Source organism: Sminthopsis crassicaudata, chromosome 4, assembly GCF_048593235.1.
Source record: "Sminthopsis crassicaudata isolate SCR6 chromosome 4, ASM4859323v1, whole genome shotgun sequence".
Taxonomy (NCBI): Eukaryota; Metazoa; Chordata; class Mammalia; order Dasyuromorphia; family Dasyuridae; genus Sminthopsis; species Sminthopsis crassicaudata.
Genome location: NC_133620.1, coordinates 107,610,645 through 107,623,750, shown reverse-complemented (window position 1 = coordinate 107,623,750; position 13,106 = coordinate 107,610,645). Strand labels below are relative to the sequence as shown.

The window sequence follows — 13,106 nt, the reverse complement described above, 5'->3', positions numbered from 1 at the left end:
TCTCATTGTCATACTTCTGTTTACTGATCTGCTGCTTTGTACCTCCTTGGGCATAACACTCTGTCATCTCATGGATCAAGTGAACTATAGCTGGTGCTAAAAGTTTAGCTTGGTGAGATGTGCGGTTCCCGCAAAACAAGAGAAAGGGAATTGTAAGGGCCCTTTAAATGGGCGGACACAGTGCATCGGGAGATTGAGGCCCAGAAATAATTTCTGTGGATATTAGGACTGCCCTTGGGCAGGATCCTGGCCATATTGAGATAGTTTCGTAATGGGTGACTCTCTCGCTGATTGGCTGTGTGTGTGACCTCACAGGCCCTATGTAAGCCCACTGCAGGCAGCAACCGCTCTCTTTAACCTCGTGCTGTTCACCCTGGCTCCCTAGCCTGGGTGGCCAAGCCAAGATGGGTAGCCAAAAGAGGTAAGGGTTTTGGTAGTGAGCACATGGGTCTTCTGACCAGGTGTTCACTCGGGAACCAACAAGTCAGGGCATCAGTTAGGTCATTATGTGAGGAGGTATAATAAAGGCTTTTAAGATTACACGTGGTTGTTCTTGAGTGCGCTACCGGTTATTAAGCTATAGATTCAAGAGATTGTGGCCAGAGACCTTTGAAGGCCTCAGAGGAGGCGAGCCGGGTAGAGTTCACACTGCAAAGGACAGTGGTCAAAGGTACTCTGGTGGGTCTAGGACAGACTAGTAATTGTAACTGCCAGGAGAGCACGTTACATCTTTCCATGTTAGGCTTAGCCTTAGATCACTCCCCCCCATCTTCTGCCTTTGGTCCCATAAGCATCCTATGTCTGGATACTTTGTCTTTGCATCTCTCTTTCCTAGTTTCTAATTGGTCCCAACTAAAATCCCATTTTCTATAGGAAGCCTTTCCTAAACCTTTTTTTTAATGATTTCCAGCTTTTCCATCTATAGCTTATTAGTACATACACGTTTACTTCATGTCTTCCCCATTTAATTGTGAGCTCCTATATTGTCTTTCACTTCTTTTTCTATTCCCAGTACTATAGTGCCTAACACATAGTAGATACTTGATACAATGTTTACTGACTGACTGCATATTCATACTATATGAAAATATCAAAATTGGTACCTTATTCCAAGATACATGAAAAATAAATGTGCTCTTTGTTTGAACCCAAAGAGATATGGATTTCTTTTCTCCTGTTGTAATATTTGAAAATCAGTTAGATAAAAAAAGTCATACTATACAACTTGACCAGAAAGATTTGACAGAACTGTACAGTTCCTCCTTAAGTTAATATCCTAATTATTAAGCTGTTTTTTTTTTTTTTTCCTCCCAAGAGAATGAAAGCTTCTTGAAGGTTGAACATGTTGTGATCTTGTTTTTATTTTCCAGTACCCAGCACAGGACCTTTCTTGTAGTAGATAGTCCATAAAGTGTATTGAATTGAATTAAAATGAGTATCTCATATTAATTTTCTTCCTGGAAGAATTGTTAATCGGCATCATTGAGTTTCTGTTCATGTGATTTAACTTGCTTGGGTTTTCTTTATTGCAGCATACAGCTTGCCTCTGCAATGCTATCATTGCCTTGCTGAAAGTTCCCCTTTCATTTCAAAGATATTTTTTCCAGAAACTGCAGTCCACCAGCATTAAGGTAAGGCAGTTTTTTGGGGATCCAAAGATTACATATTAAATAAAAATGTTAAAAGCCTGACTTAGTTAATGCTTTGCTATTAGAGTTATAAAAGTTGATCATTTTCTAAGTATTTGGCAATGGCAGTTGTTCCATGACTGGCCTATCTGTATTGTCAACATACAGATACTTCTGTCCATCTTTTTTGTCTTATATCTTGGGGTATAAGGAAGGGAATAGGGGGAACCTACTCCTTTCCTTTTTCATATTATTTTAATGTCATCTTCTGTAATGGATAAAATAAAAAGTTAATGTTTATTCTTTACCATTTTGTTTGTGTCCATCATAATTACTGTAAGATAAGATATTCAAATGTCCTTGAAAGGGCATTTTTATTGCATTTAGATATTTAGTAAATAAACTCTGCCACTTCCTTTATTTGCTCTTTTGAGGAAAGTCTATAAAACACTCTTCCATTTAATGAAACTTCTTTGTTTTCTGGTATAGCAGCTCTGTTTGGAGCAGGAAGGTTAATATTGATTGATTTCTTTTTCTATCATTTCAGCACCCTCTAGTAAGTGGCTTCACAGATTAAGGGCCATTATATTTAATGTTTCAGTTTCACTGAAATTGATGGGACCAAAGATTTTCATTAATGAGTGGCTAGAGCTTATCCACTTTTAGCTATTTTGTTCTGGTCTTTGGATAGTAATCATAATCTTGGACTAATCACATTCAGAGCTTTTCCATCATACTGTAAAGTTTGCCAGAGCTTGTGCCTTTCTGGCAGAGCCTCATGGATTCAGAGATTATCTTCATGTCACAATTAAGTATCATCAAATCTGAGTGGAAGTCTGTGTAAATTGGAAAAAAATATATTTGCATATCAGACTTGTTCTACCTTCTTCTACAGTTGCCTATCCTAAAGCTGTTAAACAGAATACCAAGTGCCTGCTCCTTTAGAATGAGTAATTTCCTGTAAGCCACTCATAACTAATTTCCTTTTTAAAATGATATTGTGAGAAAGGGGGAAAGGAAATTTCTAAGAGATGGGCATTCTATAGTGAATTTTCTCTATGATCCTCTTTTATTGTATGCTTTTCGCACAAGTCTATAACAGGTTCAGACATTAAAGTATTGTTGCTTAGTAGAACAGAATTACGATTAGCACTGTTAAAACTACCTTGTTAAGAAATTTTTTTGTACCTTTAGATATTTTCTCAACTTAATGTGATATGTAATTTTAGTTAATCTGATCATTCCTAAATAAATTATTAATGAATAAATAAATTAAATAAAGGTGAAATTTTAAAGAAACTCTACATGAGTTTAAGAGCTATACGAGCTTGTACATAAATACGTTATGTCGATAAGAAAAGTGTATTTGGCTTGAATTTATGGTTCCCAAATAATGGGTCTTCAAGTAATATTCACTAGTACTCATTTTTGTTTCATTAGTTAGAAGCTTTTTAAATTATTTGTCATTTATACTATGATATATAACTCATCTGTGCAAAATAGTCCTGTAATTATAAGTCTCTATACATTCAATGTTATATGTTTAATATTGCTTAGGATCAAAAGTAAAATATTAAAACATAAAAGCTAATATAACTCATTCTCACTGAATGTGTTCAAGGGTATATATGTACATTCTCTAGTAACTGTTCCAGTGTCCTTCTTAAGAGAAACGGGGATTCATTAGACTTGCACCTATCTAGAAAGAGATTGAACAAAGCCTTTCTCATAAGGAGGCAAAGAAACACTTAATTGTTATTGCTTTGTTTTGTATCTTCAGTAAACATTTCGTACTAATGTACCCATAAATAGGGAAACTTGTTTTGGCACCAGTAACCTTGTGTTTGATAAATCCAAAGGTTCTAGCCTTTGGGTCAAGAACTTACTACTATATGACTAAAACTAATGGGAAAACTAGAAAGTGGAATGGCAAAAACTAGGCCTAGACAACATCTTGTACTATATGTCAAGATAAAGTCAAAATGGGTACATGATTTAAAAATAAAAAATAATATAGGCAAACTAGTGGATCATGAAGGAAATTAAATGTCACATCTATGGATAGAAGAATTCATTACCAAACAAGAGATAGAGAGATTCGTGGGAGGCAAAAGGGATAATTTTGATTACATAAAATTTAAAAGTTGTTTTTTTTTCTTTATCTTTTAAGGCAGTTAGCATTAAGTGACTTGCCCAGAATCACACAACTAATACATGTTAAGTATCTGAGGGTGGAGTTGAACTACATTCCTCCTGATTCCAGGGCCAGTGAGTGCTCTATCTATTGCATCATCTAGCTACCCCAAATGTTATCTTTTTTTTCCCCTGAGATAATTGGTGCTAAGTGACTTGCCCAGGGTCACACAGTGAGGAAGTATTAAGTGTCTCAGGTCAGATTTAAACTCAGGTCCTCTTGACTTCAGGGCCAGTGCTCTATATACTGCACCATCTAGCTGCCCCAGAAATTTAAAAGTTTTGCATATACAAAACCAATGCAGCTAAAGTTAAAAGAAAAACAGGAAACTGGTGGATGGGATCTTTGTAGCGAATTTCATTGATAAAGGTTTCATATCTAAAATGGATAGGAAACTGAGTCAAGTAAGAGCTGTTCCTCAAACTGATAAAGGATATAAATAGGCAGTTTTCAGAGATAGAAATCAAAATTATCAATACTCATATGAAAAATAATCTGGATCAATAATTGGAAGACTATGAATTAAAACAACTCTTGAGGTACAATCTCATATCTTTCAGATTGTCTGAGATGACAAAAAAGAAAAAAGAAAATGACAAGTATTGGAAGGGATATGGGGAAATAGATATTTTGATGTACTATTGATCGGACTGTAAATTAGTCCAGCCATTTTAGAAAGTAGTTTGAAACTGTGCCCCCAAAACTTACAAATATACTTTTTGACCCATTGATGCTCCTACTAGATATATATACCCCAAAAAGGTTAAAGAAAGAAGGAAAAATTCCATATGTATGAAAATATTTATAGCAGCTTTTTTTGTGGTAGTAAAAAATTAGAATTCTCCATCATTTGTGGCATTGCTGAACAAGTTATGATAATTGATTGTTATGAGATATTATTGTACTGTAAGAATTGAAAGAGATATTTCAGGAAAACTTGAGATTTATATGAACTGATGCAAAGGCAAGTCAGGAGAACAGTTTATACAGTAAAAGCAATATTGTAATCAAAGGTTTGATAACTCTAATCAACACAGTAACCCTCCACAATCCTGAAGAACTCATGATAAAATATCCTATCCATCTCCAGATAGAGATGAATTCAGAGGGCAGATTTGTTATGGGCCAGAACTTGAAACAAGGTGCTAAGTAAGTGGAATTGAGGAGACAATGATTAAATCTAGTTTAGCATTGATTTAATCCTACAACAAATAATGGTTTCCTAGTGATATAATGATTGGGGTATACTCAGTGTGGGGCATATAAGGAGGAGCTGTTAGGGCTAAAAAGGACAAGCCCACTAGAAGCTCTTGGAGCCTCAGCCAGAATTCAGTCAGGGAAATTAGAAGCCAGAGAAGGCAGGTGGAAGCAGAAGCTTTTGAAACCAAGGAGAGAGAAAGGCCTCCAGAAAAAATAGCCGTGCCCCAAGTGAAGGAGGCAAGACTTTGAAGAAGACAATAAAGGATTGAACTGAAAAGAAACCTGCTCCCAGAGAATAATTTATTACACTTTCTTTGGGGAGGGCAAGAAGAGAACTATGTGGAAATTGGCGCATGTGCGCACACATATGAGGGTGTGTGTGTGTTTTATTTTTCTTGTCTTCTCAATGGGTGGCAAAAGATAATTTGGAATTGGAAATAAAAGTGAAAGATGCAGTTAGGTGGCACAGTAGATAGAGCACCAGCCCTAAAGTCAGGAGGACCTGAGTTCAAATGTAGTCTCAGACACTTAACACTTCCTAGCTGTGACCTTGGACAAGTCACTTAATCCCAAATTGCCTCAGCCAAAAAAAAAAAAAAAAAAAGAAAAAGAAAGAAAGAAAGAAAATTGAATTGGGAAAAAAAACAACAAAACTTGCCCTTCATTGTTGGAATTGATCTTGATGTTGATATGTTTCAGCTCGCTCTATCACCATCCCCACGCAATCCAACAGAACCCATTGCAGTCCAGAATAATCAGCAACTGGCTCTAAAGGTAGAAGGAGTGGTTCAGCATGGATCCAAGCCAGGACTCTTTCGTAAAATTCAGTCTGTATGTTTGAATGTCTCTTCAACATTACAGAGTAAATCCATACAAGACTATAAGGTAAGGAGAGACCTGATGCTGTTTAGAGAAGAAAATTAATTTTTGTCAGATCTCTGGCTTGACCTGAGAGGCATCTCCATGGCAGCCGGGATAGAGCTCTGGGCCTCAAGTAGAGAAGCCCTAAGCTCTTATTGATACTTGTGTGATCCTAGAGAAATCCTCTGTGGGCTTTCATTTCCTCAGTTATAAAAGGTGAATAATAATAATAATAATAGTACCTCCCATCTGCCAGAGTTGGTGTAAAGCTCTTAGCACTGTGCTTGGCACATAATATGTATTATATAAATACTGTTAGTAGTAATATTATTATCTGCCTTGGTTAAAAACTAAGCTTACTTTACTAGCCAAAGGGAGGATCTGGGGGGGGGGGTCCTAAATTTAAATTATTTATCCCAGTAGTCTTTTCCATTTCCCATTTTGATTTTCTGCTCTGAGAAAAGGAATAAAAGAATGACAACACAGAGTTATAGATATAGTTGCTATAATGCCTAAATTAGCTGGGAATAGGATTCATTTATGGAGGCATAAGAATGCCTCTGTAAGTGAATTTGGTAGTTTGAGAACCCAGGATTAGAAATAAAAGACTATGAAAGGAAGGAGCAGAATGGAGCCACAGAGCAAAGCAGAAATGGGAAGGGCATCAAGCTAAAAGGACAGATTTTGAAATGAACAAGAACACTCTGACTTAGGCTTTTAATATCTTTTTTTCTTAAGGATCAACTCACATACTGAAAATTCTTCTTACTTTCTCTCCTATTTTCTTCTTCTCAAAAAATCAGTTTAATATCTGTTGAGTTCTGCTTTGCAGGAATATATAAATAGATTTGTGCAATTCCTATTATCAAGGCCAATATCAAGGAGAAATTCCTGCTGCTTCTGTTTGTCTATAATTCTCTATACATGTGGACAGAACAGTAACTATAATTGTTATCACCCTTTAATACTTTGTACTACTGTTTCCATCACTAATAAGATGTTTTACACATCTGAAAACACACTGATCATCGTATTCTCTGGTATAATAAAACTAGCATCAGTAAAATAAAGACTAAAGAAAAGTTGTAGTAATACTGTCCCACTATATATTATGGAATCATACTTCCTAGAGCAAAACTTATCACTGATATTATTGAATGAATGAATGAAAATATTTATTCAGTCTTATTATGTGCCATGGACAGTGCTGGGGAAATAGAAAACAAAGATAAACCTTTCTCTAAAGAGTTTACATTCTAAAAGGGGATTCTATACCTGTGTGAGGAATGAATGAGCCAGCAAGAAGTGTTTTGGTTTAGAAAGTCTTTGGAGTAATAAGTGGAGCTTTTATGAAGTAGATTGACATGTCCTTTCTGGTAGCCTCTGGAAGTACTGATTTGTTTATTGTTCCGGACTTGGAAAAGAGAGGAGAAGTAGTAGAATTTGGAGGTTACTCTGACCCAAAAGGCAGTCAAACATGTTTGGAGCAGTCATTCTTCAATCAGGACCTCAGAGAAATTTAAGAGATATGCAGATTAAATTTAATTCTGTCCTACCATGCAGTTTTTCCTTCTTGAGAGAACCAAATGTTAAACATATATCAGCATACCCTTAATTCTAGACTTAGTATTGGGAAGACCAGAGATCAGATACAGCCTCTGACAGTGATTAGTTATGTGACTTAAATTCTGTGCCTTAGGGGTACTTCTTAGGGTTTATTTAAATCATTGACAATTGGGATGTTTGTTAAATAAGTTCTCACATTTTTGTAATTACATAGGAAAACATTTTTTATCCAAAGAAATATGTCTTACAAATTGAATTGTGCTTTTTTTTTTTTTTTAATTTAACTGTAATACAAGTTCTCATAGTGTATTTTGCAAATTGATTACCACAGTTCATCCATTTAATGTACTTTGGGAGAAATGAAATGACCGATCATTGACTCATTTTTTGATACAAATTGAGGTTTTAGGGTAAATTTATACTATCAAATGTACAGTATAAACAATTAGCAATAATAATTTTCCCTTAACATTTTCCATCTTGGACCATAGAATTTATATCTTGGTTTATAAAGGCAAATTTCTTATGTCTTACTCCTTTACTCTATCTCAGCCACCAAAAAAATAGCTATACCCTAGTTCTTGCCTTTAACCACAAACATACCCAATACCCATTCCATGTTCAGAAATTCTGAAATTCCCTTATTTGAACATAATCTGTTGGAATTCTACTTCTCCCTCCTCCTTCTAAAATCTAACTTTGTGTTTTGATCACAGTATGACTTAAATCCCTTGACCCCACCACCCTGTTTTCTCCTTAGGCCATGCCCTCTTCATTAGCCTTAGGCATCTCCTTTCACCATCTTGACCCCCTTGTTAAACTAGTTCAACTCTGATTTTTTTTTTTTTTTAATCCTTTCCACCCCTTATTATATCAAACCAATCCTGCCTTGCCAAGCTTTATCCTTGAGTTGCTCCCATCATCTACTGTCTTCACTCCTTTACACTTAGTGCTGATTGATGGTAAAAAGTCATGCCGCTTGCTGACCACAGTTGTTTCTTGTATAACTCAACTAAACCATCAGTGGAGGCCAGGAAGTGAGGCAGGGTGGTAGCAACCTGGTGCAAGCCTTCATCATCTCAGGATCAAGCTACGGTAGTAGCTCATTAGTTGTTCTGCCTATTACAAGTCCATTCTCTATACTCAGCTATCAAAGGATCCAGTCTACCCATGTCTCTGTCTTTGTGTCTGTCTTTCTCTTGTTCCCTGTGTATATCTCTCTAACACAGACTCTGTTTTCCAATCTTCTTATATCTCTTTATCACTTCCCTGCTGCAACATACTCTGTGACCCACTTTCTTATGTTCTTCAAACAAGACATCCCATCTTCCAATTCTGAAATATTTTCATTGTCTCCCATTCCTGGAACTCTCTCCCTCTTCATCTATACCTCCTGGTTTCTTTCATCTCAACTAAAATCCCACTTTTTCCAATCATTTCCATTATTCCTGGTCCCTCTTAATTCTAGTGCCTTTCCCTTTTGCTTCCATTAGATTTCAAGTTTCTTGTGTGCTAGGATTATCTATTGCCTTTCTATTCCCAGTGCATAGCACAGGGCCTGGTCAATGTAGTGGTTTTATCTTATTTCTTCAAAGCTTCTACAAACTACAGAAAGAAATTAGGTCTCACTCAATTGCAGGAGATTGCAAAAAGCACTAGGAGCGCTCAACTAGTTGTACCTAATGACAATAATTCCTCTATTTCAGATACCCCTTGACAGTATAACCAATGAGATGGAACAGAATGTTGAACCACACAATGATTACTTCAGCACTCAATTTCTGTTGAACTTTGCTATTCTTGGAACTCACAACATCACAGTTGAATCTTCTGTGAAGGACTCCAATGGAATTGTATGGAAGACTGGACCTAAAACCACCATCATTGTGAAATCTCTTGAAGATCCTTATTCCCAGCAAGTTCGCCTTCAGCAACAGCAAGCACAACAACCCTTGCAACAACAACAGCGCAATGCATATTCTCGATTTTAGCCACCAAATATCCATCTATAATAAAACTTTTGATTTCCCTATTTTGTTTTTTAAAAGGCATGGGAATCAAAAAAGGAGGATGTCTTTCCTGCCTACCTCATTAATTGAGAATAATGTACATCAAAAAAATTTAGCGCACTAGAGATGTTTAAAACAATTGACTGAAAAATGTCATTCTGAGTAGTGATTCTCTAAATTTAAATTTTATCTGTATGTGGGTAATTTCCTTGAGAAATGGCTGGGTGGTAAAGAAAAGTGGTAGATGGAGTCTCTAGGAAATTTTGGCGCTTTTTTTGGTGTATGTTTGGGTTTTCCTTTTTTTGTTAATATTGAAAGACCCATCCTAAGTTTTATGCTGATCTTTCATAATGATTTGCATTCTGTTTGACTCCTATTTTTTGTGAGTTGGCTATATTGTTTTTGTTTTGGAGGGAAGTCTTAGAATCATTGAATATAGGACTTCTTTGTCTAGTGAGGATACTTCTTATACACTAAAACCTCAGTTAACTGTAGTACTCAGGGAATTGGATATGTTTCCATACTTGTGAAAATCTTTCAAAAATATTCCCATGCCTTTTCACAATATAATGAAGATAGTTTTTTGACAAACCATTTTTATAAAGTGTATATATCCCTTCATATTAAAATTGCTTTTTATTTAAACTCTGTGTGTTTTCAAAACAAGTCTGGATCTAGAAAGCCAGACATACCATTTCTTACAGTTAGCAGCTTGTAAATACTATTACAAGCAAGTACCAGTTTTCAGTTGGGTATCTACATTTTGGTAAACATTGTTATCCATATGTGCATTATCTGTTTTGTGAGTTACCTAAGAGAAATTTTTTAATATCAAGTTCACCTTACTCTGTCACCTGGTATATATCTATGTTGCCTCACTATATATATTAATAGTGTGCTGAGGAAACAAAATAATTTTAACATTAATCCTAAGCCAAAAGGAATTTGTAACTAAGAAAATTTTCTGTGTATAATTGGTGTCTAATTGAAATGTTTATTGAACAGAAGGTAGATCAGCTTCAAATTTTTATAAAAATCTGAGTAACTTTGAAAAGCCATGTAGAAATCAATATTGAATTATTTGTACAGTTGTGCCCCTCCATTCAACAAGTTTAATTAAATGCACCAAACTTTAAGTGCCTACCAAGAGCGAGGCTCCAGGGATCAAAAAGAAAAAAAAAAACAACTGTCTTTTTCCCAGATGGAGCTTAGGTTTCTCCTGGAATGAGGAGGGAAAGAAGAATCAAACATGTCCACAAGTAAGAATGGACAAAGTAAAATAGCAGTTTCAAGAGGTAGATTGCATTTGTAACAGAGATTAAAAATAAGCTTTCAGGGGCTCTGTTTAAGGACATTCTAGGTAAAGCCTTAGCATGAATAAAGATGAGGACATGTAGGACTGAGTGTGGCTATACTGGAATCTGCTCTGACTTGGGAGATGAAAGATTAGCTGCCGGGAAGGGTATGTGTTAGTTTTTATCAGTGTTGGCAATAACAAGGTCATACATTTACAGCTGAAAGGAAAATGTTTATTGTGGGAGGCCAATGCACTGTAGGTATAGTCTTTCTGAAAAGCAATTTGAAATTATACCCCAAAAGCCACTAAATTTGTGCATACCCAGTGATACCACTACTAGGGACTGTACACCAAAGATATCAAAGAGAAAAAAGGCTTGTGTATAAAACTATAGAAGCTTTTTTTTTACAATGGAAAGAAACTGGAAACTAAGAGGATGTCCATCAATTGGGAGGTAACTGAATAAAGTATATGTGAGTATAATGATATGCTAATTGTCCTGTAAGAAATAATGAAAAAGGAGTATTTGGAAAAACTTGGGAAGATGTATGAATTGATGTAGAGTGAAATGAACAGACCCCAAAATAATTTATACAGCAATATTGTAAAGTAATATTGTTAAGAATCCTGATCACTGCAATGACCTACTATAGTGGACTGATGATGATGCATGCTTCCAGCTTCCTGAGGTGATGACCTCAAGCTATAGAATGAGACACATTTTTTAACATAGTGTGAAAATGTTTTGCTTGACTACACATATTTGTTACAAGGGATTTGTTTTGTTTTTACAATGGGATAGGGAGGTGGAGGGAAAGAAAATATTAATTAAAAATAGTTTTTAAAAAAAACTGAAAAATATGTGTGTGTATATATGTGAAGTATATACTCACATTATGTCTTCATATTTGTGTTTTTATAACATGATCAAATTAATCACTGACTTGCTCTGTGGCTATAGATAAGTCCCTTTAGTATGACGAGTGACTTCACATTGATAATTTGAATAATTTTTAACCACCGTTAAGATATTGAAAATAATGGCTCTTTGGAATCATTACAAGGTAATAAAGTTACTAAAGTTTTGTAGAATAATATATATATAGGAGATTTCTACCCAGTAGTCAGATGAAAGAAAGGGTTGGATCAACTCATTAGTTTCAGATAATGCCTGTTACAGCCAGTTGGTCCAAGCCTGCTCTCTTAGTCGTTTCTTGGATCCAATCCCAATCCAACTTAAACTCTAACCTTGAAGTCCGTACATTATATGATGGATCTGTCTGCTGCTTCCTGTCTAACAAACTTTTCCAGCAGGTGGCATGGTACTGCCTATTCCTGGTGTTAGCAGGAAAGTACAAGCCAAAGTTTTGATCTTTTTAACAACAGTTTTATTGGCTCAATTTTGATTCTAGAAGCCATCCTCCCTTTACTATGCTTTGTCTCAGTCAGAAATAACCATTCTAAATTCATTTTTCTTCTCAAATAGAGGTTTAAGTGGAAAAGTCATTTTTCTTTTTTCCCAAATATCCTAAATACCCGAGTTCAACTTCTTTTGTTATAGTAATAAATTTTAAAATGCCAGATATTAATATGATTCTTATATCACATGTTAATTATTAGTGTTTTTTTTCCCTCTTCCTACTTAGTCCCTATCTTGCATAGAAAATCTTACTGTTATTTAGAGTTTAGCTACCCACTTGGTAGGATGAAACAGTACAATCTTTTTTTTTCTACTTTCTGCTTGTTGGCTGTTTGATTGTAAAATCATAGATTTTAGATAGAGCTAGAAGGACGTTCAATGTGATAAAGTTTTGACCTTTCCCCAGCAATTCTTTTATACATAGGGCCAGGAGAGTAGTGATTCATCTACTAGAAATCTATAATTATATCCTTTAACTCTATAGTCCCTTTATACCATACTGTACCTGTGGCTCTCATATTATCTCTACTCTCCATAGTGAGAAGGGGAATATTAAAATTAGATTAAAGTGAGTTATTAATCCAGATTTTAAGGAAAATAAAGCCAAATTAAGAGTTTTAAATGAGGCAACCTTGCTAGAAAAGAGTAAGGAGTCTTAAGTTTCAGTTTCATTTGTGCAATCTGTTGAGCTATTATCTCTTATGTTCATGGGGAACTGAGATCTTGTTTACGTCTTTGTTCCCTTCCTAAGGTCTTGATGTGTTTTTGTCTTCACTCCTGGCCTAGTCTACCTGCTTAAAAAAGCCAACTGTGGCAGCTGATGAGTTTGCTAGGTATGTCAGGAGCCAATGAGATAGTCAAACTGATGTTTAGTTTTACCAGTGTTCTCCATTGTCTAGTTCTCTCCTCTACTATCAAGGTAGTAGACTGA

At 35.5% G+C, this 13,106-nt stretch overlaps 1 protein-coding gene across 1 annotated transcript in view; it reads left to right on the top strand.

The window, feature by feature from the left end:
* Positions 1-10,103, top strand: part of INTS7 (integrator complex subunit 7) — a 65,234-nt gene extending 55,131 nt beyond the window's left edge. Inside the window, exons 18-20 of the mRNA XM_074309100.1 lie at positions 1,533-1,631; positions 5,722-5,907; positions 9,156-10,103. Coding sequence (XP_074165201.1) covers positions 1,533-1,631; positions 5,722-5,907; positions 9,156-9,440 — 570 coding nt within the window. The 3' untranslated portion in view covers positions 9,441-10,103. The remainder of the gene's footprint in view (positions 1-1,532; positions 1,632-5,721; positions 5,908-9,155) is intronic.
* The last annotated feature ends 3,003 nt before the right edge of the window (positions 10,104-13,106 follow it).